Source organism: Saccopteryx bilineata, chromosome 1, assembly GCF_036850765.1.
Source record: "Saccopteryx bilineata isolate mSacBil1 chromosome 1, mSacBil1_pri_phased_curated, whole genome shotgun sequence".
In the NCBI taxonomy this organism is placed as follows: Eukaryota; Metazoa; Chordata; class Mammalia; order Chiroptera; family Emballonuridae; genus Saccopteryx; species Saccopteryx bilineata.
In genome coordinates this window covers 395,546,242-395,573,699 of record NC_089490.1, presented here as the reverse complement: position 1 = coordinate 395,573,699, position 27,458 = coordinate 395,546,242, and the positions used below count along the sequence as shown (strand labels likewise).

Here is a 27,458-nt window from a genome sequence, read left to right as displayed (position 1 = left end):
GGGCACCTGCAGGAACAAATCCATGTCCCTGTCTCTCTCTCTCTCTCTTTCTCTCTCACTAAAATCCATAAATAAAAATTATAAAGAAGAAGAAGAAGAAGAGACAATGAGAACATGGGCCTAAACGCCAGGTGCTGACCCTGGGGTCACTGCTCCTCAGCAGCCGTTCCCCGGAGCCGACGGCCAGAGCCTCCCTCCTCCAACGGTGTCCAGCTTTTTTTTTATTTTTTATTTTTTAATTCATTTTAGAGAGGAGAGAGAGAGGGAGAGAGAGAGAGAGGAGAGAGAGACGGGGGGGGGGGGGGGAGGAGCTGGAAGCATCAACTCCCATATGTGCCTTGACCAGGCAAGCCCAGGGTTTCGAACCCGCGACCTCAGCATTTCCAGGTCGACGCTTTTTCCACTGCGCCACCACAGGTCAGGCGGTGTGATTTCAGCTTATTGCTAGGAAGTCACAGCAAGGTTCTCCGGGTGAGAACAGAGAGGAGAGTGACCCTCAAAACCAGAGGAAGGGTCCGTGGCCTCCTGAAAAGAGGGGCTCTGGAGAGGGACAAAGCCCCCCCCCCCCGCCCTGTCCCCAAGGCTCGCATCCTGCCGCCGGCAGCCACGGTCAGAGCGCACCCGGCTGACGTGCCGCCGGAATCACCCGCTCAGTTCCGTGCGGCCTCCTGTGCTCGGCAGGGTCTCACCCGTCCCGAGAACGTGTGTCCCCTCGCTCGAAGACTATCATGACTGTCGGCGCTGGGGCCGGTCTCGGAGAGGCCCCACGCAGGGAGGCTTCAGAGGTGGCAGGAGAACCCCAGGTGGCCATTCCAGGGGAGAAAGTGTGGCCACCCAGGGGCCTGGGGAGCAGATGGCCCACAGAACAGGCCCCTGGGTTCTGCTCCAATGCCCTCCCAGGAGCCAGCACACCGGCCAGCAAGGCAGCCTCCGTAGGCGCCTCTGACCCTGGACAGGAGCCTTCTCCACCTCTCGGCCACACAGGCCACCCCGGGGAGGGCCCCGGGCAAGTCAGCAGAGACCAGAGTGTCCCCACAGAAGGACTTGGGGGTGACCGAGCTGCTGGGAGGGGAAATTCCTTTGAAGTTGCATTTGCACAGAAAGAAACACATGGTTTTCCTTTATTTCTGGTAACCTTTGGGGTGGGGGGGTAAGAAGGGTTATAGGAGCCACCTCAGGCTGGTGACCTCCCATGCCCCAGACCCACGTGGAGGGCTGACGGGTCCCTGCTGATGCGGCAGACTCCCAGGCTTCAGGAGGCAGGGGCTGGAGATCAGGAAACATTCTTTATTTGAGCACACTGCTTCCCCACCCTCCACGCCACGAGCTTTGGGGTCCTTATTTGTCAACTGGAGGTTTGGTGGGCACTTCATAGGGTTACTGAGGGACCAGCGGAGGACGCGGATATAAAAGCACTTCGGGACCGTGAAGGGAAGGTCAGTCACGGGAACACGTGAGCCTGCGTGTGGAGACACACTGAAACGTCACTGGCATCTAGTCCCTTCTTGAGAGGGACAGCTGCAAGGCTGTCTGTCAGGGGGAGCTGGCCCAGCGGGCGTTTTCCTCCGAAAACCAGACAGTACAGCTGTGGTTGGCCGAGGCCTAGCCTGGCGTGGGGCTAACTTGTTGCCTCTTGTCTTTACACGCTCAGTTCTCTGCCAAAACCCAGCCATATATGTCGTGGGCGCAGGGAAGGATATTTTAGAATGTACAAGCTCGGGGGGGGGGGGGGGGGGGACGACGACTCCTGCCTTCTTTCTTCATCAGAAAGCTGGAGTGACCCAACAAACACCTTTCCCTAATGTCTACCAGGTGGCCCTGGGCAAGGTCCCATAGGACCCAGAAGCCCTGGCTTGGAGCCAGACGGCCTGGGTTGGGCTGGTGGCGCGGCTTTTTCTAGCTGTAACCTTGAGCGAGTTGTTTCTTCTCTGTTGGCCTTAGTTGTTCTACCTATCAAATGGGTTTGTTGATAGCTTCTGCCTCACAGTTACACAAGGCTTAAGTGACGCCCCGCATGCCACATGCCCAGCCCAGTGCGAGGCCCTGGCCTCACACGCTAAGGGTCTGCCTTCCTCCCCACGGGGACCTCGTAACCCTCAGGACAGCCCTCACCACACACGGAGAGAAAGCCTCAGGCGGTGGGGCTGAGACGCAGGAGGACAGGGGTGCTTTCTCCCCGGTGTCCGGACCCCGAGAAGGAGAGGATGGCATACAGGGCTCTCTTTGACGCATTCCCAAGCTGAGGGCGACAGGGACACAGGCCAGGGACCCGGGGAGGGGGAGCGCAGCCCTCTGCCCCAGCCGGCTGGCCCTCCTGTACCCAGACTCTCCGCGGGACCACAAGGCCAGCCTTGGATTACGGGCTTGGCTGCCAGGGGCATGTGCAGGGGACTTCTCAGCATCGGAACACACTGTCTAAAGGAGGACAAGGGCCTTCTTGTCTGTTCAGGGGTGGGGGAGGAGAGCTGTTGCAAAGTCTAGCCCCAGCCTCTGGGAACCTGCACGCTCACAAGAGCGTGAGCAACAGGACCACACCAGGCATGGCCGACTGGCAAGACCCCAAAGCCCAGCCCAGGGGCCCGGAGAGGAGGCCCGTGGCCAGTACAAGACAGAACTGGCCGCTTGGCCTGTTCCCGAAAGGCCGCCTGGACCGGGAAGCCGAGAGGGTGTGCAGCGGGCCAGCAGAGGGGCGGGGGGAGTGTCCCAGATGGGCGGTCACCCAGGAGCTTGGACAGCGAGGCAGAAACACAGCGCCACAGGGACAATATCCTCCGTGACAGGGTGCCACTGAGCAGTGACATCACTGTTGTTCAGGACGGTCCAGGAGTGTCATACACCCGAGCCCGAAGGAAGAGTGTGGAGCCATCAGAAAGAGACTGGGCCCTGGCCAGTTGGCTCAGTGGTAGAGCGTCGGCCTGGCGTGCGGGGGACCCGGGTTCGACTCCCGGCCAGGGCACATAGGAGAAGCGCCCATTTGCTTCTCCACCCCCACCCCCTCCTTCCTCTCTGTCTCTCTCTTCCCCTCCCGCAGCCAAGGCTCCATTGGAGCAAAGATGGCCCGGACGCTGGGGATGGCTCCTTGGCCTCTGCCCCAGGCGCAAGAGTGGCTCTGGTCGCGGCAGAGCGACGCCCCGGAGGGGCAGAGCATCGCCCCCTGGTGGGCAGAGCGTCGCCCCTGGTGGGCGTACCGGCTGGATCCCGGTCGAGCGCATGCGGGAGTCTGTCTGTCTCTCCCCGTTTCTAGCTTCAGAAAAAAAAAAGAAAGAAAGAGACTGAATTTCCATGGTTTTCAAGGCTGTGATCTTTTCAAGAATGCCCAGGAAACGCAAAAGAATCAACTGGAAAGCAATTAGAATCACAGTGACACATAAGTGGACACACTGTGTATATCAGATAACTAGCTAGCCCAGCGGTAGTCAACCTGGTCCCTACTGCCCCCCCAGTGGGCGTTCCAGCTTTCATGGTGGGCGGTAGTGGAGCAACCAAAGTATAAATAAAAAGATAAGATTTAACTATAGTAAGTTGTTTTATAAAGCTTTATTTTGCCAAACTTAGCGAAAATCCGACATAAAGTACTTGGTAAGTAATTATTATTATTATATGCTGTAACTCTGCTTTATAAATTTTATAAACTACAGTTACTTCCCTACTTTATAAATCACCATAACTGTGGAACCGGTGGGCGGTCAGGAAATGTTACTACTAAACAGAGATACAGAAGTGGGCGGTAGGTATGAAAAGGTTGACTACCCCTGAGCTAGCCAAATGTCAACGGCTTCCCTGCATCCCGGAGAAACCCCAATCGTAAGGACAAAACCAGAAAACATCTAGGACTAAACTGAAAGAGAAACATCCTCAATACATATAAAGAAACATCTGAGCCTTGGCCAGATAGCTTGGTTGGTTAGAGCATTATCCCAATAAGCAAAGGTTGTGGGTTCAATTCCCCGTCAGGGCACATATAGGAACTGATTGATGTTTCTGTTTTTCTTTCTTTCCTTTTTTTTAATTAATGTTTAAAAAGCTTTGACTTCATTTTATTTATTTATTTTTAAAAGACTTTATTTATTCATTTTAAAGAGGAGAGAGAAAGAGAGAGAGAAGGCGGGGAGGAGGAGCAAGAAGCACCAACTCCCACACGTGCCTTGACCAGGCAAGCCCAGGGTCTCGAACCAGCAGCCTCAGCGTTTCAGGTCAAATGCCCCATCCACTGCGCCACCACGGGTACGGCTGTTTCTCTCTCTCTCTCTCTCCCTTCCTCTCTCTCTAACAGCAGTAATAAAAAGAAAACTAAAAGAACTTAAAAAAAAATTCTCCCTGGAAGTCAAAGACCAAACGGCAGAATGCTCCCTCGGAGGGGCCCCTGCTCACACTTCTGTGCGCTGGGTGGCCGGATGCAGCGCCCGGCTGGGCTGGTTCGCTCGTGGTGTGCAGAGATAAGAGCCCTGGCCTCCCAGCTCGGGGGCTGGTCCCGGTGTGGTGCGTGGGGCTGGCATGGGACCAGTGCCATCAGACCCCACCATCACCAGGGTCCCTCCCAGGGCAGCACAGTTCTGTGGACAGCAGGGCGCGGCTCAGCCAGGAACGCAACACAGTGAGACAGGAGGACCGCACGGAGCACTGCGGCCCTGGCCGTGGCTGCTCAAATGCTCCTGGCGACTGGATTACCAGACACCACCACCACCACCACCACCTTCTGCCCATCCTCTGCCCCAAGGCCAGCATCGGAGAAAAGTCTAGAAAGAGATGTTGGAAGAGGTTTCACTGGCTACGAGGCAGACGGGAAAGACACCTTCCTGGCAGCACTGGTGGCTGACACCAGATCTTGTTAGGGACACAGAGTATCTGTCAGGACAGCCAACTGCTCTACAACATAAAGCCTCACCTAGCTCAGGGGTCCTTAGTCTGCACTGGCCAGGGGAGAGACAGTCAATCAGGTCCACCAGCGAGACCCCGCCAATCAAAGCCAGCACACGTTCCTCCAAGAAAAACTCTTAACATGTACTTTGGCACAGAGATCCCACGCTTCCAAAGTACCGAGTTTTGGTTAATTTCTTCTGAATTATGATGTCACAGGAAATCCATGTTTCTGCTCAGACTCTCTCTCGTGTGGACAGGAAGCGGGAGAGAGGAGGTACACACCAGAATTGGGAGGGGGGGCAGGCTCTCTCCCCTCCTCGCTGTGGGCCTTGGACACCAGCACCGCTGGGCAGAGGATGAAATTCAAGCCACTGTTCCTTACCGAGGCCTGCGCGCCCCCACTCTGTGCCCGCTCTGAGATGCTAAGATCAGCGTGAAAACAGCAAGGGTGTTCTCGTCTTTGTTTTTCTTTTTTTACCTCATCAATGAACTTCCAAAAATCAAAGCCCACATAGACATGTTTCTGTAAACTGAACCATAACAGAGTTTGTCACAAAGAGGTTCCTTTTTTAAGAGAAATGCATTAAATAAGGACACTCTTCAAATAAGCTGGGAGTGCTTTCATTAAAAGGAAATTAAGAACCAGCAACACCAAGCTTTCCTGTCTTATAGAACAGTGTGGAGAACACTGCGGAACGGGACCAGAGCGGAGAGTGGACCGCCCCAGGCGGAGGCCGACGGACGGGCCCCTCGCTCAGAAAGGGCCGTGTCTGCTGAGGCAGCAAGTTGCAGAATAGAGCAAGTTTTCATTTTTGCTTTTGAAAAACAGATAAATGCATGTTTACATACACATATGAAATATATGGCATGTTGTCAGCAGGGGTCACTGTCAGGGGCAAGACATTTGGGGCAGAGAGGGTGATGGTGAAGATAACAGCAGACTCATTTTTAAATTCTGTATATTTCTGTGTTACTTAAATGCTTATAACAGGTATGCTCTGTATTTATAATAATAATAAAAGACCCTGGCTGGTTGGCTCAGTGTAGAGCATCGGCCTGGCGTGCAGGAGTCCCAGGTTCGATTCCCGGGCAGGGCACACAGGAGAAGCGCCCATCTGCTTCTCCACCCCTCCCCCTCTCCTTCCTCTCTATCTCTCTCTTCCCCTCCTGCAGCCGAGGCTCCATTGGAGCAAAGATGGCCCGGGCACTAAGGATGGCTCTGTGGCCTCTGCCTCAGGCGCTAGGATGGCTCTGGTTGCAACAGAGCAACGTCCCAGATGGGGCAGAGCATTGCCGCCTGGTGGGCATGCCGGGTGGATCCCTCGGGCGCATGCGGTAGTCTGACTGCCTCCCCATTTCCAGCTTCGGAAAAATGAATAAATAAATAAATAAATAAATAAATAAATAAAACCCAACACAGCGTTATTATTAAAATAAGGCCGGCTGACGGAGTGGAAGAAACTGGCTAGCGGTCTAATCTGTGACCCTGAGCACACCCCCTCCGCTCGCTGAGCCTGGCTTTGTCATTCGTTGGTGAAGCGGGTGGACCAGAACATGCCACGTCTCTTCCAGGGTCAAGGACTGTGACTTTCCAAATAAGCTCTATTTGAGCTGGCCTGGAGGGACCAAGCGTGAGCCCCGGAACCACTGTGTCTCCCACAAACCAACACCAGATTCCCCATCCCTGGCCGATGGGAGAAAGGGAGGCATCTCACCACCACAAACCCCCGAGAAGGAGCTGTGTCCATTATTTACATGTGACCCCATTCCACAGAAACCCCAGCTTGAATAATTCAGGGCGACCAGCAGAGGTTTCCATTTACACGTCAGGTCCGGCTGGACAGTCACGCTCCAGACTCCCTCTCCCGGGCCCCCTCAGACCCTGTCCACACCGCCCCCTCCGCCGTACCTCGATGGGCTGCCATTCGCCCAGGACAAACACGTGCAGCATGTTCACATCTGGATCCTTCTGGAAGATGTTGGGCTTGGCGTGATGCTGGAAGTGGCGATGGTTCCACCAGTTGGCGGAGGCACCCTGCGGAGGGGGGGGACGACAAGGGGGTGAGGAGCGCAGTCTACGGGGGGACCTGAGCCCGCTGGCGACAGGCCCTGCTCAGGACGAGTTCCTAGGGAGCTAGCGCCCTCAACACTCGGGGCCGAGTTCTTTCTTACACCCAAGGTCCCTGCCCACAAAAGACCGCGGCCGCCCTGTGGCCAGGACTTCAGAATGAAGCCACGTCACTCCATGCCTCCAGGTGTTTTTGCCCAACAGCAAGACGGTGACGGTGACGTGATGGGGACCCCCGGCAATGCACCACGACGCAGCGAGAGCGGCGGCAGGTGTGGGGTGGTCTCGCTCTCCGCCAACATTGGGCGCGAGCCGCCACGCCCCCACCCTCGGCGCGTCTCCTGGGCGCCTGGCTGCGTAAGGGGTTTCAGGGACAGTAAGAAGTGGTGTTGACGTGAACCCGAGAGAAATGAAAACATAGCCACACAGGAATGTGTACGGGAATGTTCCCGGCAGCATTACGCAAAACAAGCAAAATGGCTACCAACTTCTACCAACTTATGGATGGATAATTAAAGCGAGGAAGAGCCGTACAATGAGACGCTGTGCGCCCCGCCTGAAAGGGAGTGAAGTGCTGACAGGCGTTCCAACGTGGGCGGACCTGGAAAAGCCTCAGGCTGAATGACAGAAGCCAGCCCCAGAGGATCACGGAGAGCAGGGGGAGTCAACCTTTTTACACCTACCGCCCACTTCTGTATCTACGTTAGTAGTAAAATTTTCTAACCGCCCACCGGTTCCACAGTAATGGTGATTTTATAAAGTAGGGAAGTAACTTTACTTTATAAAATTTATAAAGCAGAGTTACAGCAAGTTAAAGCATAGAATAATAATTACTTACCAAGTATTTTATGTCGGGTTTTCGCTAAGTTTGGCAGAATAAATCTTTATAAAACAACTTACTATAGTTAAATCTATCTTTTTATTTATATTATACTTTGGTTGCTCCGCTTACCGCCCACCGTGAAAGCCGGAGCGCCCACTAGGGGGCGGTAGGGACCAGGTTGACCACCACTGCTGTAGAGGATCCCATTTAGATGGAACGTTCAGAACAGAGAAATCTAGAGACGGAAAGATGAGCGGTCGCCTGGGGCCAGGGCTGGGGGTGGTCGGAAGGGATGAGAGGACTAGGAGGTGATGGCTAAGAGGCAGGGATTTCTCTAGGGGTAATGAAGACATCCCAAAATTAACTGTGACGATGGTTAAGTCACTGGCTTGTATACTTTCAATGGGCGAATGGTAGATTATGTGACCTGTATCTCCGTAAAGCCTTTTCAAACAAAACAAGGGCCCAAAGTAGTTGGCAAGCGACAGCCCAACCAGCAGCCAGACACAACACTAGGCACTCAGGGGTGAGAACCGAGTCGTGGGGACGGCGACCGGGAGCGCTGCCTACATCGCTAACGCGCACAGGGAAGAGCTCTCTGGCTCTAACATGTCAGTGTAAAATCAAGATTCTAGAAGGTAAGAAGCATTGCCTGAGTATGTATTTCCAGGCCGCAGATTTGTCTCCCCAGCTCAAGATCTCGCCCCATTCTGCGGGCACGCGCCTCCACACAGCGGCCCCGGGACGCACAGAAAGAGGCAGGGCCCCTCTAACCCGCCACGAGGACCCCGCGCTGGGCTGTGGCTGGACCCGTCCGTGCCCTGGCCAGGGGTCTGGCCATCTACGAGAAAGGTCTAACAGCCAACAGAAACATTCTACGTGGGAGAAACACGGTCTCTGGACACCGTGGGCAGGAAGTCGGAGCAGCTGTGGCCTCTACGGTGACCCCAAGCACCTATAAGCAGGTGGGCCTTAAAACCCGTAAGTGTCGGCGAGTGAGAGCTTAGAGGATTGAGGAATCAAATGACACATTTATCCTTCTCGTCGAAGAAACCACATTTCTGAGACAAATTAACTTGAAAATCTCTGGAACAAAGAAATAAGAGGCAAGGCATATTATCAGCAAACGTGATGTTTGTTGAATGAATAACCAACCACAGGGCAGCGAGATGGGCTGCGCACAGCAGAGAAGGGGTCATCCCTACACACGGATCAGATGTGACGACAAAGCCTCTTTGACCACGGCATTCCTCTGCTGTGATTCTCTCCCATTCCTCTTCTCCAGGCAGAGCCCTCCTTACGCTTCACGAACCCTCCCTCCTTCCCACGAAGCCCTGCTCTCCCTGGCACAGCGACCCGGCCCGTGTCCTCAGAATGCGGGTGGCGACGCTGCCTGCCCCATGGATGAAGGGGGGAAGGAGAGGCGAGCCCTCCTCTAGCGAGGGAGTCGGGCATCATCACACCGCAGTGATGGGGCCCCTGGAGGCAGACAGGTCCCGGGAGGCCGCTCAGGACTGCACCTGGTCTGCCGGCTGGGAGGGGGGGAGCAGGCGAGTGCAGGGGCTTTGCCGACAGAGGGCGAGAGCCAAGGTGAGGGCCCTCGGGGTGCAGGAGGGGGCACTGTGGACTGTTCCAGAAGCCGAAGGAAGGCCTGAGACCCAGGACGGCGGCTGGAAGTGCGGGGCTGAGCCACGTCAGAGCCCGAGGGGAAAGGAAAACTGCACCCAGGTTTACAGATGCAACCTCAGCTCCGATATTCTCCAAACCTGCTCTTTGGTTCACCTCGTTTAGCAGTCGAGAACACTGCTAAGGCTGACAGTTTCAACCAAGCAATGATCTTCAATGATTTCCAATTAACTGAAATAAAATAGTCAACTCTGTTTTGGTAATAAATAATATATTCAAACTTAGCCTGACCTGTGGTGGCGCAGCGGATAAAGTGTCGACCTGAAATGCTGAGGTCACCAGTTTGAAACTCTAGGCTGGCCCGGTCAAGGCACGTGTGAGAAGCAACTAGTATGAGTTGATGCTTCCTGCTTCTCCCTCCACCCCATTCTCTCTCTCTTTCTCTCTGAAATCAATAAATAAATCTTAAGATAAATAAGCTTAATGTTGGGGCTTTTAATACATTAGCTTTTCAATTTTAAGTCTTTGTCAACCTTTGATGCTCTGGGGAGGGGGATCAACCATTAAGAAAAGAACACATAAAACATGTAGACAGGGGCACAAGTTTTTCCTTTTGCCTCCAGTTCCAATATGGCTCAGCACAATCCAGACTGATCTTTAAAAATGTTGATATTGGGGCCTGACCAGGCGGTGGCGCAGTGGATGGAGCGTCGGACTGGGATGCAAGGGACCCAGGTTCGAGACCCCGGGGTCGCCAGCTTGAGCGCGGGCTCATCTGGTTTGAGCAAAAGCCCACCAGCTTGAGCCCAGGGTCGCTGGCTCCAGCAAGGGGTTGCTTGGTCTGCTGAAGGCCCGTGGTCGGGGCACATGTGGGAGAGCAGTCAATGAACAACTAAGGTGTTGCAACACGCAATGAAAAGCTAATGATTGATGCTTCTCATCTCTCTTCGTCCCTGTCTGTCCCTCTCTCTGACTCACTCTCTGTCTCTGTAATAATAAATAAATAAATAAATAAATAAAAAATGTTGATGTTGCCTGACCGGGCGGTGGCGCCGTGGATGGAGCGTCAGACTGGGATGCGGAGGCCCCAGGTTCGAGACCCCGAGGTCGCCAACTTGAGCGCGGGCTCGTCTGGTTTGGGCAAAGCTCACCAGCTTGGACTCAAAGGTCGCTGGCTTGAGCGGGGGGTTGCTCGGTCTGCTGAGGGCCCACGGTCAGGGCACATATGGGAGGGCAGTCGGTGAACAACTAAGGTGTCGTAACGAAGGACTGATGATTGATGCTTCTCATCTCTCTCTGTTCCTGTCTGTCTGTCCCTCTCTATCCCTCTCTCTGACTCTCTGTCTCTGTAAAAAAATAAAAAAATTTAAAAATTTTTTTAAAAAGTTGATATTTTGTTCATTGCGAATTTTTCTGCATTAATTATGCTTTTTAAGATAACGCTGCATTGCCTGACCAGGGGGTAGCGCAGTGGATAGAGTGTGAAGCTGGGACAGTAAGGACCCAGGTTTGAAACCCCAAGGGCACTGGCTTGAGCATGGGATCATAGATATGACCTTACAGATCACTGGCTTGAGCCCAATGGTCATTGGCTTGAGCAAGGGGTCACTGGCTCTGCTGTAGCTCCCTCCCCATCAAGGCACATATGAAAAAGCAGTCAATGAACACCTAAAGTGACGCAACTATGAGTTGATGCTTCTCATCTTTCTCCCTTCCTGTAAATGTTTGTCTGTCTCTCCTTCTCTCCCTAAAAAAGGAGAAAAAAAGAGAAAATATTGCATTAAAATGTTATTTCGCCTGAACAGGTGGTTGCACAGTGGATAGAGCATCCGACTGGGATGGGGAGGACCCAGGTTCGAGACCCCGAAGTTGCCAGCTTGAGCGCAGGCTCATCTGGTTTGAGCAAAGCTCACCAGCTTGAGCCCAAGGTCGCTGGCTCGAGCAAGGGGTTACTCGGTCTGCTGAAGGCCCACGGTCAAGGCACATATGAGGAAGCAATCAATGAACAACTAAGGTGTCGCAACAAAAAGCTGATGATTGATGCTTCTCATTTCTCTCCATTCCTGTCTGTCCCTGTCTATCCCTCTCTCTGAATCTCTCTCTGTCTCTGTAAAAAAAAAAAAAGTTATTGCAATTACTGAGTTGTTTCTATTTGGTGTCCCCTTAATTTTGCACCCGAGGTACATGCCTCCCTTGCCTCACCCTGCCCTGGCCGCAGTGGCCCGAGATGAGATTGTGAACAGCTGGCAGGTGTCCAGGTTTCCACCTCCAGATGCAGAGTCTAGATGGTGCCAAGCCCTGCTGTCCGCTTTTACCCTAAGTGCAATGCCGAACGATTAAAGGGTGTTAAGCAGAGGTACATCTGCTTAGAATTGTCCTTACATAAGACAATCCTCGGTCCTGGCCGGTTGGCTCAGTGGTAGAGCGTCGGCCTGGCGTGCAGGAGTCCCGGGTTCGATTCCCGGCCAGGGCACACAGGAGAAGCGCCCATCTGCTTCTCCACCCCTCCCCCTCTCCTTCCTCTCTGTCTCTCTCTTCCCCTCCCACAGCCGAGGCTTCATTGGAGCAAAGTTTGCCCGGGCGCTGAGGACGGCTCTGTGGCCTCTGCCTCAGGTGCTAGAATGGCTCTGATATTGGCAGAGCAATGCCCCGATGGACATCACACCCTGGTGGGCATGCCGGGTGGATACCAGTCAGGCGCATGCGGGAGTCTGCCTGACTGCCTCCCGGTTTCCAGCTTCAGAAAGATACAGAAAAAAAAAAAAAGACAATCCTCTGGAAGAAATGTCCAACAGAAGTGGCAGAAGAAAGAGGAGAAGGCAGGATGTGGAGGGCTCCCTCACAGAATCCTACAGCCATGCAGGCTGATTCTAAAAAAGCAGGTCCCAGCCCTGGCCGGTTGGCTCAGTGGTAGAGCATTGGCCTGGCGTGTGGAAGACCTGGATTCAATTCCCAGCCAGGGCACACAGGAGAAGTGCCCATCTGCTTCTCCACCCCTGCCCCTCTCACTTCTCTCTATATATCTCTCTCTTCTCCTCACCTCCTGCAGCCATGGCTCGATTGGAGGGAGTTGGCCCCGGGCACTGAGGATGGCTTCATGGCCTCCGCCTCAGGTGCTAAAATGACTCCAGTTGTAATGGAGCAAGGACCCCAAGATGGGCAGAGCATCACTCCCTAGTGGGCTTGCTGGGTGGATCCCAGTAGGGGTGCATGCAAGAGTCTGTCTCTCTGCCTCTCCTCTCATTAAAAAAAAAAGCAGGTCCCAGCCCCTCAAAGCTCCTGGCATCCGGTTCACTGTCCTCACTGCTTGTGCTAGAACATCAGGGCTCCCTATAATCACCCCTTTTTGTCTCAGCAAAGGGACCAGAGGAACAAATGGCCTTATACGACTTGTCTGGCCCTGGCTTCGTAGCTCAATTGCTTGGACCATCATTCTGATACACCAAGATTGCAGGTTCAATCTGGGGTCAAGGCGCATACAAGAATCAACCAGAGGCTTGACCAGGCGGTAGCGCAGTGGATAGAGCGTCAGACTGGGATGCGGAGGACCCAGGTTCAAGACCCTGAGGTCGCCAGCTTGAGCGCGGGCTCATCTGGTTTGAGCAAAGCTCACCGGCCTAGCCTGACCTGTGGTGGAGCAGTGGATAAAGCGTCAACCTGGAAATGCTGAGGTTGCCGGTTCAAAACCCTGGGCTTGCCTGGTCAAGGCACATGAGAGTTGATACTTCCAGCTCTTCCCCTCTTCTCTCTCTCTCCCTCCTCCCATCTCTAAAATGAATAAATAAAATCTAAGAAAAAAAAGTTATCAAAGCTCACCGGCTTAGACCCAAGGTCTCTGGCTAGAGCAAGGGGTTACTCGGTCTGCTGTAGCCCACGGTCAAGGCACATATGAGAAAGCAATCAATGAACAACTAAGGTGTCACAACAAAAAACTAATGATTGATGCTTCTCATCTCCCCGTTCCTGTCTGTCTGTCCCTGTCTATCCCTTTCTCTGACTCTCTCTGTCTCTGAAAAAAAGAATCAACCAGTGAATGCATGAATAAGTGGAACAACAAATTGATCTCTCCCTCTCTAGAAGTCAATCAATCAATCAATATAAACTTAAAAAGAAGGCTTGCCTGCAGCTTTGTGGTCACCAAACACCAGAGCCACTCCAGAGGAGCTGTGGTCGTCTGGCTCTGGGCACCCCCGGGTGAGCTGCACGGCCAGGACACTGGCCTAGACACAGCACGGAGGACAGAGCTAGTGGGGGCTAATGAGCCACGAGTGGAACCCATGTCCCTGACCTCCTCTAGTCCCTGAGCCCAAGGACCGTCCTTGCTGTCATTCCAGAATTCTGATTTCATAATACAGGGTTTTCCACGGAGGCCAATCTATTGTCCTGACCTTGTTCCATATGACACAGAGCTGTGCTCCAGGGCCCTTCAAGGACCGAGGGACATCAGGCAGGAAAGCCCCCACCCCTCATCCTGGCTCCTGCCCAGAATCCGGAAACAGGACACAGCCCATCTTTGTTGAGCATGTAGGGATAACATGGGTCAGCAGTGAAATGTTACTTTCCGATGCTAGGAGGGTTTTATCCGCCAGCAAAGCATACAGAATGAAACAAAGCGTTCCACTATGCACACCCCTTCCCTTCACCCCTGAAATTCTGGAAAGAAACCAGTTTCTCTGTCAGCTTCCAGCTCAGGGCCAGGCCAACCACTTGGTGCAGGACTGGTGACTAGTTCAACGAGAGTTCATCCTCAACCAGATCTGGAGTCTGCGAGCCCAGGGCTCAACGCATCTTGGTCGCAGGGGGATAAGTTCAAAGTTCACCGGGAGGGGTAGCTCCTCCCAAGCCGGGGTGGGGAGGGTGGCAGTCTTTCTTTGGAAGCAGCTGTCACTGGGAAAGGGGTGGGGCAGAGGATGATCCCTATCAGAGAGAGAGCTGGCCAAGGATGTTATTTCCAAAACCAAGGAGACCACGCCTATCAGATCAGCACAGGTCGATGCCAAGCCCAACTAGGGTTTTACAAACTTGCCACTTCCGGGGGCCGGCCTCCTCATCTGTATGGTGGACAGTAAAACCGCCTTACCTTCTGCGTTTTAAACAACTCTCGCCCTTTGGCTCAGCTGCTCACTATACTGCGGGAAGTCTCCTTATCTAAAGACTTGTACGATGACAGCATCTCCTTGCCACACCCCTATCTGAGACGGCTTATGATAAAGGACTTGTATACAACCAAATGATTAAAATGAAGATAAATGACCTGTCATAAGAGAGGAGGATACATTTAACAAAAGCCAGACTCTAAGGACGGCCGCCGTTCCAAGTCCTCCTTTGTGTCTCCCGGGAGGAGGAAACAAGAGGAACTCTATGTATTACACAGCTCACATTACCCAGGGAGGGAAACACTCCAATTCATCAAGAGAAACTGTTTCTCTACTGGCCCCAAATAAAAGGAGTTTATTAGATAAAGGAGCAAACAACATAATCAATTGAGTCAACAGACAAGAGGCATGTGTCTGTCTTCATAACTAACACGCTGGTTTTGCGGGTCTCATGAGATACGGAGTCGGGGCTCGGGAGGTCGAAGAAGGGGAGGGTTTGAAAGAGGCTCACAGCTGGCCTGAGAGGGGATCTGGCCTCCGAGCAAAGGGAGACAGCACTTCTAACCACCAACGGCCAGGACAGGTGCCCAGGGTCGCTGGTGTTTACCTTTAAGTGGCCGATGATGAACTTGTGGACGATGTGGTTCCACGTGGACTTCTTGTAGACGGAGAGGTGGCCATAATCGTGTTGCAGCCATCCGGCTTGGGCCTGGGGAGAGAGAGCCACAGGTGCTCACTCGGCGGTGGCACGCAGGCCGCCAGGCCTCCGCGAGCTGGGGCGGTCGGGGCCTTCGAGCGACAGGGGAGGGCGTCAACCCCTCACCTGAGAGGTAGCAAGGACGAAGGCCGTGATGACGGTTGGAATCCAGCCGTTGCCGAAGTAGAAGATGGTGAACCACGCGATGCTCTCCATGACGATGATGTGGGCCAGGAGCAGGAGGAAGAAGAGGTGGTTGCTCTTGAACAGGTTCATGTCCTCGGCGGCCTTCCGCAGGGCCCGGAAGTCCTCGGTGATCTGGGACTATGGGGCGAGAGCACAGGGCGGGTGTCGGCCACGGAGCCACCACGCACAACAAGCGCCGTCATGACCACGCGCCTGCCTGGGCCTGGCACCGCCCCGGGGACGGTGCGATTGTCCACAACCAGATAAGCGGCAGAGAAAGCATTCAACTCAAAAGCTTGCATGTTGCGCACTCGTGTTCAAGGCAGCATTATTCACATCTGGCAGAAGGCAGAAACAAGCCAGATACTGCCGGTGGATGGATGACTAAACAAAGCGTGGTCCGTCGCGCATCAGAAAGTTATTCAGACTTAAAAAGGAAGGACACGCTCACGCGTGCTACAACAACACGGATGAACCCTGAAGACACTATGCTATGTGCGGTTAAGCCAGGCACAAACTAACAAATTCTCGATTGAGTCCACTTATCTGAGGTACTAGAACGGGCAAATTCAGAGAGAGAAAGTAGAACAGGGTTTCGCATGGGCTGGGGGAGGAAGAATGTTTAACAGGGACGGTCTCATTTGGGGAAGATGAAAGCGTTCCGGAGATAAACGGTGGTGATGGTTGTACCACAGTGTGAACGTACTCAAAACCACTGACTGTACACCTAAAAGTGGTTAAAGTGGTAAATTTTATTTTATGTCTATTCTACCCCCCCCAGCCCCCCCCCACACATAAAATGCTTGCTGTTTCCACTACTGGGTACAACGTGCTTGTCCTGGGTACCCTACCAGGCCTTGAGGAGGTTGAGGCGGGTGACAGGAAAACTGGGCAGGATGAAGTCCCTGCCCTCCCAGAGCTGAGGGAGGGAGGCAGGGGAGGACTGGTAGGGTCAGGGGGCATCGAGGCAGAGCCCAGGATGGCTCTGAGGAACTGTGGGCATTACTGGGAGATGGGCAGGCTGGCAGGGGCTGCTGGCATCTACAGAGGCACACCCGGGGTACTTTGAAAGGCAGACCGGTGACACGTGTGGGTAAAGGAGGTCAGATCTGGGAGCCTGGGTGATAAGTGAATAATCTGAAGAATATCTCTGGCAACAACTTAAAAGCAGCAGGGAAAAGGGGAAAACAGTGGCAGCCACGTGTGAAGGCCAGGTGGGACACCAGCCCGGCTCCAGGAGGAGTGAAGGCAATCTCATCAGCCCTGGAGAGAAAGAGGGGAGGGGCAGACAGGGAGCGCCAGCAGGAGGGGAGGCTGACCTCCGGAGGACATACCCTCTGCCCAGCCCGGCCACGAAAGCCCTACAACAGGGGTCACCAAACTACAGCCGGCGGGACACATGCGGCCCCGAGGCCATTTATCCGGCCCTCGCAGCACTTCCGGAAGGGGCACCTCTTTCATTGGTGGTCAGTGAGAGGAGCATAGTTCCCATTGAAATACTGGTCAGTTTGTTGATTTAAATTTACTTGTTCTGTATTTTAAATATTGTATTTGTTCCCGTTTTGGTTTTTTACTTTAAAATAAGATATGTGCAGTGTGCATGAGGATTTGTTCATAGTTTTTTTTTATAGTCCGGCCCTCCAACGGTCTGAGGGACAGTGAACTGGCCCCCTGTGTAAAAAGTTTGGGGACCCCTGCCCTACAGGTAAAAAATAAAGCTGAGACTGAATTAGTCCCAAGTGGAGAGGTCAGCCAGCCTGGCAGCCAGATAGGGGAAGGAGGGAGTGCTCCCGCAGGGGCTCCCAGTCCTCCCTGACCCCAGGGGATGGGCGGTGGCTCCTCTTGGACTGGCATAAAGCTCCCCTGCTCTACACCCAGCTATCTCCACCTGGAGGTGGGGTCCTCACCTCCCCGCAACCCCCCCTCCTTCCTTGGTCCCATCTAACTCACGTTTTTGCCCCGGTCCTGGCTGGGCTCCTCCTGGGCCAGCTCACCGATCAGCAGGGGCTTCATGAACTTGCGCACGAAATCAAGGTCGCGGTGGAAGGCGCGGAAGGCATCCTGGGGGGGGCAGGGGGGTAGCTGGTGAGTGGGAACCCCAACCTCAGCTTGCACCCCCACTGGGGAGGGCAGGGCTCACCAGCAAAACCTCTGTGTGCTTCCCACTCAGACCCGGATGCGGCCTCCCGTGGGCAGGGATCCCTCAGTGTCCGGCTCCCACCTCCCACCTCCCACCATGGTGCCACCGGGCCTCTGCCTTGATGAGGGGCCCCGGAGCTCACTAAGGGTGCGCAGAGGGATGTGTGGCTGCCTCTGGGCGAGTGAGCACAATGCACCGCGCCAGGGAGAGATGCAGGAGCCAGCACTGGGCTCGACTCGGCTGGGCCAGGGAAGGACGTGAGCTTCCTTGGGCTCCTCGGCTGGGTGCCTGGGACCCCGCCAAGCGGGCCACCCACAACCCTGGCACCCCGCTATCAATGAGAACAAGGCTCGAAAGTACCACACGTGGAAAGTGCGCTTAAGACAACGTGAAACTAAAAGCAAATGCAGAATTAGGTTAAAGCACTTCTGAAAAAAGCTTATTTCATAATTGAAAAAGCATGAAATTATGAAAATAATTTTTATGGAAGACTCTATAAACTATTACATGTTAAGCCAGTGCCATTATGGCTTGCTTGCTTTTTTTTTTTTTGTATTTTTCTGAAGTTGGAAACGGGGAGGCAGTCAGACAGACTCCCGCATGTACCCGATGACTGAGATCCACCTGGCATGCCCACCAGGGGACGATGCTCTGCCCCTCTGGGGCATTGCTCTGTTGCAACCAGAGCCACTCTAGCGCCTGAGGCAGAGGCCACAGAGCCATCCTCAGCGCCTGGGCTAACCTTTGCTCGGATGCAGCCTTGGCTGCGGGAGGGGAAGAGAGAGACAGAGAGGAAGGAGAGGGGGAGGGGTGGAGAAGCAGTTGGGCACTTCTCCTGTGTGCCCTGGCCGGGAATTGAACCCGGGACTCCCGCACGCCAGGCCGACGCTCTACCACTAAGCCAACCAGCCAGGACACTTGATTTTCATTACTTTCCAAACTTTCTCCAACATTGCTATATTGGTTTTAAAATTAAAAAAAAAAATTGTCCATTTTCATCTTTCTGATTATAAAGTAATAATAAAGGGCATAGTTTGGCCAAACCTAGAAAATGTGCAGAACAAAGAAGAAAATAAATACCACCCAGCCAGTGACCACTATCGCTAGGATTTTAGCATATTTCTGTCCAGTGTTATTTCTATTCGTATCATGTACATTTTGTAAATCATCTCATAAGAAATATAGCATCTATCATGTCGTGGGGGGGGCAGGGAGCTGGGAGTGTGTGGGGAGAGGGATGTCAGGATCAAGAGAGACTGAAAAAGAGAAAAAAAAAGATATTAAAAAAAAAACCCTGCAATGCTGGATTTGAAAGACTCTGTTTGGATGGGGAAAAAACACCCCAGCTGTTCTAGAAGACATTTTTTTTGGACTTGAATGAGAAAATTTAAATATGGACTGGGTATCTGATCATATAAAATAATTATTAATTTTCTTAAGTTTGATAAAGGTGTTGTGATTATGAGGGAGAATACCCCAATTGTGAGGAGAAGCTGGTTTAGAACTGAGGGCTGCGCGGGTAGGTAACAAATCGTTTCCACACGACTGCGCATGCGTAAACAGGGCGTAAGCAAATGGCGCAAAATGTTAAAATGTCAATCTTGGTGGACGCTATGCTAATGTTCACTTACTTATTCTTTCACCCTTTCTGTGTGTTTGGAAATTTTCAAGTGGAAAAAAAGTGAGGAGAAATGGGGGAAAGGCTGACAACGCATAAAAATGTTTTCCGTCGCCCCCACTGCCCACTCCAGGACTTCGCAGTAGTAATTGCCCGTGTTCTCCCATTTCCTTACGGCACCCCTGCCTAGCACCAAGTCTTTGCCTGGTCTTTGTTCTATAGGTGTCCAGAACAGACTTACAAAGCAATACTTTGTGCAGACGAAAGCTGGGCCCAGAGTTGTTTTCTTAAAAAAAAAAAAAGGTCTGTGGTTGTCGTCCCCACCCTCCCCCACCCCCGGAACAGGAAAGAGATGGTGGCAGAGGATCGCATGATGTATATTTTTAGAGAAGAGACCTGTTGCTATTCCAGGGACCACAGCCAGCAGTGAGGAGGCCTGGGGTCCAGTCCTGACCAGCTGGGCCCACCCTGCAAAGGGAGGACCCTCCAGGCTCCGATGTTCCAAGGCCCTGGGAAGGGCCCAGCGCTGCTTCCAGGTCAGGCCCGGTGCGCCAGTGGCGGTGTGGTGAGCAGAGCTGCCTCCCCAAGATGGGCCTAAACTTTCATTGGTCCTCCTCACATCAGACCATAGCTTTTGGGACATGAACAGGAAGTTCTCGATAAAAGGCGGCTTCCTGAGGAACCGCCTTGTCTGACAAACGGTTACTCTCTACTTTTCACGGAGAGGTGCAATTCAGTACAGTGGTCTGCAAGTGCACTTACCCTGCCTGCAGCTCCCACTGCCAGCCAGGTCCAGGTCATACCCCCAGGCCCTTGCCGGGGCTGGGGGCCTGGTGGAGCTCTCAGGTTACCAGGAGCCAGACAGGCAGCTGGAGCGCTGTTATGTTACCTCCCTGAGGCCTCAAGCCCTACTTGACAATGAAGACCCTGGAGCTCAGGAAGGTGGCATCTTGTGCTCCCAGTGGCAGAGCCAGGATCAAATCCCAGTTCACCTGACTCAGGGACTGCCTCCCCACACATCAAGCTGAGCCAGGATCAAATCCCAGTTCACCTGACTCAGGGACTGCCTCCCCACACATCAAGCTGAGCCAGGATCAAATCCCAGTTCACCTGACTCAGGGACTGCCTCCCCACACATCAAGCTGAGCCAGGATCAAATCCCAGTTCACCTGACTCAGGGACGGGCTCCCCACACTTCAAGCTGAGCGCTGCTGTTGGACTGTCTCATTGTCCCTGGTAGATCCGGCAGTTTTCTGAGCAGGCCTGGTAGAAAACACCCTTGAACACACCAAGCTCATTCTACCCCAGGGCCTTTGCACAGCTCTTCCCTTCTGCCTGGAATCCTGCTCCCACAGTGTCCTATGGCTGGCTCCATTTGGGATGCGCCTCGGAAAGGCTTTTCCCAATCACCCCATCTGAAACGGCCACCCTCCAGCCCCACACTTTCTGAGACGTCTTCTATCTTCTTCAGAGCAGCTCTCAACATCACAGGCTGCATCATGTACAGACACTCCTCAACTTACAGTGCAGACGAAAATGAAATTGTTTGCCTCCCAATGAACCCATTGCAGGTTGAAAGTACTGCATCGGAAGTAGAAAACGCACGCAATACACCTAACCTACCAAGCACCGTGGCTCAGCCCAGACTACCTGAAACGTGCTCAGAACACACACTAGTCTCCAGTCAGCAAGACCATCTAATGCAAAGCTTACTTTATAATAAAATATTGATTATCTGGCCCTGGCCGGTTGACTCAGTGGTAGAGTGTCGGCCTGGCGTACAGGAGTCCCGGGTTCGATTCCCGGCCAGGGCACACAGGAGAGGCGCCCATCTGCTTCTCCACCCCTACCCCTTTCCTTCCTCTCTGTCTCTCTCCTCCCCTCCCGCAGCCAAGGCTCCATTGCAGCAAAGATGGCCCGGGCACTGGGGATGGCTCCTTGGCCTCTGCCTCAGGCACTAGAGTGGCTCTGGTCACAACAGAGCTACACCCCCGGATGGACGGAGCATCGTCCCCTTGTGGGCGTGCCAGGTGGATCCCGGTCGGGCGCATGCGAGAGTCTGTCTGACTGCCTCCCCATTTCTGGCTTCGGAAAAAAAAAAAAATTATTATCTCATGCAATGCATTACGCATATCACTTTCACAGCATTGTACAGTCAAAATCCTAAGTCAAACCATTGTAAGTCGGGGACTACCTGTGCTTACTTCTTTATTGCTTGTCTTCCCCACTAGAGTATGAAAGACAAGGAGAGGACATGCCTGTCTCTTTTGTTGCAATCACCTCAGGACCCCATGGCTGTGCACCCCCAGCCCCAAGAGGCCCTCCCCTTCCTCACATTCAGACTTTTCCTGCCATTTTGCACAACTCAGCTCACGCGCTGGAACACCGGAACACCTCACCTTCTCCAGCACTCACACACTGGTGGTTGGTAGAGGAGCCGCACGCTGAGGTTACGTGGGCTAGCCACTGCGCCGTGGGCTCTGCAGACACAAGCCATTAATCTGGACCCAACTCTGAGACAGATCCTATTGTAGAGCTGAGAAGAGACCGAGGGAGACGAAGCTACTTGTCCCTGGTCACACTCCAGAGCTTTCCATTGTGAATACAAAGACCTCAGTCAAACTGAGTTTCCTCTTCCTTCCAGAGGTGATCACTGTTTGTGTCTCCCCCTTCCATGTCCCAGATGTGCCACGTGCACTTGCAGAAGGTTCCCAATGGCCATTGTGTCACAGAAGTTCCTGCTGCTGCGGAGCAGGCTGTGGGGCCAGGCAGGCCAGCGGCGGCCCAGAGGTTGATTTTGGAACAAGAATTGGAACCAGGCTCTATCCTCTTCTGATGGGAAGGGAAGCCAAGGACTTTTCAGGAAAAGGCCAAGGGTATAGGTGAAGAGAAAGGAGTAGCAAACAGGCAGAGCAGACCGCATCCCCAGCAGGATAGGTCGTGGGTAAAGGAGTTAGGCAGCAGGAGGGAGGGCCAGAGCACCCCGATTCCCGCACGCAAGACAAGAGTATGTCACACGTTTTGGCCTTCACAGTTGCTGCCTCTGCCATGGCCCAGCTCCATGCCAGCTAACTTCTGCAAGAAGACATGATCCCCATCCCGGCCCCACTCCAGGTGTTAGGTGCCATGATTTGTTTCTGGCTGTGTCCACCTTCTCTGCAGAGCAAGGCTGGTCTCTAATCCAGTTTCACCCCGGGCACTAAGTCCGGGACTCAGAAGTGCGGGACTCAGAAGTGCGGAGGAGCCAGCTCCAGGCATACAATGCTCCAGGCAGCAGCCCTGGGAACCGGGACTGTGCAGAACACACACGTGGTGAGAGAGGGAGAAGCAGAGGAGGGACCCTGGGATCTCAGCTGGAGAGGGGGATGCTGACTTCCTTTCCCGTCCAAGCACAAACCAGGCCGTAACCCTGCTTAGCTTCCGAGATCAGAGGGAGATCGGGCGCACTCGGGGTGGTACGGCCGGAGACGTGGACTTCCTTTCCAAAGCAGAGATGCAGGCACGGTAGGAAGCCCCCGTGCCATGTCCCTTCCAAGAGAAAGAAGCAATGGAGGCTGGTGGGACGGTGCTGTGCCCAAAGAGCCCCTGGTGAGTGTCCCTGATGCCGGTACACGCCCTGCTGGGGGTTAGAGCCCCTGGTGAGTGTCCCTGATGCCGGGTACATGCCCTGCTGGGGGTTAGAGCCCCTGGTGAGTGTCCCTGATGCCAGTACATGCCCTGCTGGGGGTTGAGAGGGTGGGCTACATAGGAACGAGGCCCCACGCAGGAAGCCTGGGCTTGACGGGGTTCCAGTGGGGAAATAGGCTTCTGCATCTCTCCTAAGAGCAGAGTATCTGGGCTGGGTGTGGGATCTCCCCTGAGGCTGTGGAGCAGGCACTGGACCCCTCCTCCCAGATCCACCTGAAAGAGCAGAACAAACTGCCCGCAGGCACAACCAGGGGAGGAGCTTCTACTGCCGGAAATGCTTTTTCCTTTGGTGAAAAGTGGGGTCACTTAGGTTCTCCTTCTTCACACTCCTTTTCCTATCTCCCCACTGAGCTCCCCACTGAGCGTGTTGGAAACATACACTTGTAATGATCCCTCACAGCTGCAGAGCCTTCTGAAGTTTAAACAGTGACCTCCCGGGCAGCCCACTTAAGCCGGACAACAAGCTTCCCACCTCCTAGACCTGGAAAGGGAAGTTCCAGGTGAGTGTCCTGTCCAGGTAAATGTCCTGACAGGGCAGGCACCCAAACCCGGGTCCTCTGCCTCTGTGACCCTCCTGTCTTGTCTAAAGGAGGATAGAGAGCCATTCCATTTTCAACCTGTTGCCCTTCCACAAGAACAGCGTAGGAGCAGGGTAAGATAGAGTGACCTCTCCTCTCCTCTGGGCTCTAGGAGGGGACAGGCAGGCCAGTGCTGCACAAGGCGGGTGGAGGGAGCTGGCAGCTAGCGACAGAGGGCCCGCAGTCCAGCCCCAGCCGGAGAGGAAAGAAGGAAGCAAACCAAGCAGAGGCCGTCACCGTGGGTGGATTACTCATCTTTGTGCCCGGGGCCCAGCTCTGAGCCATGGTGACACTGAATGAATGAGTGGCGAAATTATAGCGGAAGATGCAAGTCCCCAGTGGGGAAAGCTCTGCCGTGGGGACTGTGACATGAGAAGAGCAGACACCCTTGGGACACAGGTGAGGGTTCCTTTTGCCACAGCAGAGCAGAGCAGTGAGGTATCCGGGACCAGAGGTGAAATAGGGAGGGAAGACTCAGTGATGGTAGGTCTTCTGTTTAGGCCCAGGGGCTACCGTATTTCCTCATGTATAAGCCGCACCATTTTCCGAAAAATTGGGGTCTAAAAACTGGGTGCTCCTTACACAGTGGTTGTAGATTTTTTTTTCTTGCATTTCCCACTTTTTTGACAGTGATGAGAAGTTGTACAAATTTTATTATGAATAAAACCTGAGTTCAATAACTTTATGTAATACATATTTTTCACATTTCGGGCCCAAAAATTAAGGTGCGTCTTAAATGGAGCATCTTATACATGGGGAAATACGGTACTTGCTTGAGCAAGTGTTTATTTTTTATTTATTTATATATTTTTTGTATTTTTCTGAAGCTGGAAATGGGGAGAGATAGACAGACTTCCGCTTGCGCCCGACCGGGATCCACCCGGCACGCCCACCAGGGGCAATGCTCTGCCCACCAAGGGGCGATGCTCTGCCCCTCTGGGGCGTCGCTCTGCCGAGACCAGAGCCACTCTAGAACCTGGGGCAGAGGCCAAGGAGCCATCCCCAGTGACCGGGCCATCTTTGCTCCAATGGAGCCTTGGCTGCGGGAGGGGAAGAGAGAGACAGAGAGGAAGGAGGGGGGGGGGGGTGGAGAAGTAAATGGGCGCTTCTCCTATGTGCCCTGGCCGGTCCCCCGCACACCAGGCCAACGCTCTACCGGCCAGGGCTTGAGCAAGTGTTTAAACCTAAGAGCAATGACCAATCGGACAGGCCTCTAGCGTTGTTCCCAAGCTAAATGAGGTACTAAATATGAATGAGATTTGTAAACTGTAAAAATTAAGCAACTATTTTCCAACAGGCAAGGCCAAAAAATTACAACTTCTGCACAAGTTCCAAATGACAACTGCCCTTGCCCTTCCATTAGGTCATCTTTCCGAGGACAACGAGGAGGAGGAGGAAGTTCTTAATAGGAAAATTCCCTACGGAGACTGAATTATGAGCTTCCTTGACTCTCAGCCTCTTGTGAGGATCTGACTGCATTTTGATTGACTCCTAACAGTGCATTAAAGTGTTTCAGGGGATGCGACCTCTACCTGCTCATCAGTCCCCTCCCCAAACTTTTGTGGCTCATCATAGAGTCACTCCCCCAAACTCTGAGGAAGAGGTCAGCTCCCTGTCCCAAGGGACAAAGTACCTGCTCAACATCCTAAAAACAAAACTCTCACCCTGGCCCATTAGCTCAATTGGTTAGGGCATCATTCCAAAGTGTAGAGGCTGCCGGTTCAATCACGGCCAGGGCACACACAGGGGCAGATCGGAGTTCCTGTCTCCCCTTCCTCTCTCACTAAAATCAATCAATAAAAAATGTTAAAATAAATAAAAACAAAATTCTCTTGACTCCTAGCCTGTTTCGTCCTCTCTCTCCAAATCCTCTTCCCGGATTTCCCATGGGGGTGGGGGTTGAGGGAAGAGAATGTCCAGTTCTCACTCCACCGTTATTAAACTATATCCCCAGCTAGTACATTTCATGCTCTGAAAGTCTGACCTTAGAAGTTTCTGGGATAGGGGTTGTGCGAGATGAGGCAAGGGCATTCCTGGCTGGATTTATTGATTTTTTTATTATTATTTTTTTATTTTTTATTATTCTGAAGTTGGAAACGAGGCAGTCAGACTCCCGCATGTGCCCGACTGGGATCCACCAGGCATGCCCACCAGGGGGCGACGCTCTGCCCATCTGGGGCGTCGCTCTGTTGCAACCAGAGCCATTCTAGCGCCTGAGGCAGAGGCCACAGAGCCATCCTCAGCGCCCAGGCCAACTTTGCTCCAATGGAGCCTCGGCTGCGGGAAAGGAAGAGAGAGACAGAGAGGAAGGAGAGGGGGAGGGGTGGAGAAGCAGATGGGCGCTTCTCCTGTGTGCCCTGGCCGGGAGTCGAACCCGGGACTCCTGCACGCCAGGCCGATGCTCTACCACTGAGCCAACCGGCCAGGGCCTTCCTGGCCGGATTTAAAACAGAGGACCATTGAGTTGAACGTCCCAGAGTAACCTCGGGTGCAGCTGGACCTGTTGCCAAGCCAGCCCAGTGCAGCTAAATTCACGCAGTTTACGACGCCTTTCGACCTGGGCTTTGCAAGTTCCAGCCCTTTCTCCTTTTCCCCCAAGTTCTCACCCGAGTCCCCAAGAAGGCTGATCCTTGGAGTGAGGTGGGTCCTGGGAGTCTTTAAGAGCGTGGGAACAGGAGCTCCCAGACAGTCTCTCCGAGGCAGCCATTGCGGACCTCCATAGACCAGACTCCAGGCAGGAGGAAGCCCGGGCCGAGGACGGGCTTTCCTTCCCCGCCCCCTAGTTCGCCTGGAAAGTAAGAGTCGCGCTCTGGGTCCCACACCTGGCTCCTTTTCTGCGCTTTTACTTAGCGCCCCGGGCGGCCATCTTCTACGCCGGGGGCGCCAAAGTCCTAGGGCCCGAGCGCCCTCTTTGGGGCGTCCCTAGCTCCAGTGAATCCCGCAGAAGAAGCGGACGCGTGGGTCCCAGCGCGCGCGGTAGATCCTGCACGATTCTCCACTGCTCCGACCGCCATCGCGGCTCTGCCTCCCGAGGCAGACTCCCACGCCAGGTTGGCCCCGCTGTCCCATGGGACAAAGATTCGGAGCAGCGGATGAGCGCCGCAGACACACTTTCTTTCCTTCCTGGGCGCCTTGTACTCCCTTCAGCGGTGCAGGTTTGGCGCCCTGGGACCCATGGTTCCTAACTCCCGCCTTCAGCAGAGAAAAGTGGCAAGAGAACCCCCAAACCCTTACCGTAGCATCTTCCCCCGCATAGTGCCCGATGACCCGGTGGCCCCCCGGGTGCCTGCTGGACCATTTGGTGATGTTGTAGACCTTGCGGTCGATGACGATCCACTTGTCGGTGCGCAGGTTGTGCTTTTGAATCTCCTCCCAGCTGAAGGTGGGCATCGGCGCCTCGCGCTCGGTGGCCCCCTCTCCCTGGTTCCCCCCCTTCCCCATGCTGCCTACCGACCGGGATCCCCCGTGCACTGCGGCCTCCCGGCGCCGGTTGCCCGAGTGTGCGGCCGGGCCCTCCCCGCCTACGGCTTTTGTCTTCTCCTACTCCTCCTCCCACCGCGCCCCCTCCCCCAACCTCCTCGACTTTGCTCGGGAGTGTGCTGCCAAATATCCCTCGGAATATCCCTGGCTTCCCAGTGCCCCTAAGCAGTCCCCTTCCTCCGCCCCGCCCTCCGCCCGCCAGCCCGCGAGGGACTTTTGCCACCAGTAAAAACTCGGGTGCTCAAACCCTCGACGCCTCCTCCGCCCGCCCCTCTGGCTCCCCCCGCCCCGAGCTCCGCATCCTCCCGCGTTCCCCGCCGCCTGGGTTTCCACAGTGATCAGCAGAGCGCCTGCACCAATCCGGGCTCGTCGCCCCGCCTGCCATTGGCCCAGGAGGATCTTTCGAAGGCCAGCGGGCTGGAGCTGCTGTCCCCGGCTCCCCCGCCCGCCCGGCCTCGCCGAGTCGGGCCCAGCCGCGAGGCTGGCTACGTGTCCGACCTCCTCCCTTCTACTGCCCCCGCCTGGGGCGCAGGAGGACATCCCAGAGCAGCATGCCCGGCGAGCTGAGGCCGCTGCTAGGTTCCGCGCGCTCCTGAGCG

The 27,458-nt window shown here is 54.2% G+C and overlaps 1 protein-coding gene across 1 annotated transcript in view; it reads right to left on the bottom strand.

Annotated features, from left to right (window-relative positions):
* The window catches only part of FADS2 (fatty acid desaturase 2), a 36,983-nt gene extending 9,978 nt beyond the window's left edge, over positions 1–27,005 (bottom strand). Inside the window, exons 1-5 of the mRNA XM_066251708.1 lie at positions 26,614–27,005; positions 17,307–17,417; positions 15,297–15,494; positions 15,081–15,182; positions 6,770–6,895 (exon numbers count right to left, since the gene is read on the bottom strand). Coding sequence (XP_066107805.1) covers positions 6,770–6,895; positions 15,081–15,182; positions 15,297–15,494; positions 17,307–17,417; positions 26,614–26,820 — 744 coding nt within the window. The 5' untranslated portion in view covers positions 26,821–27,005. The remainder of the gene's footprint in view (positions 1–6,769; positions 6,896–15,080; positions 15,183–15,296; positions 15,495–17,306; positions 17,418–26,613) is intronic.
* Positions 27,006–27,458: the final 453 nt, after the last annotated feature.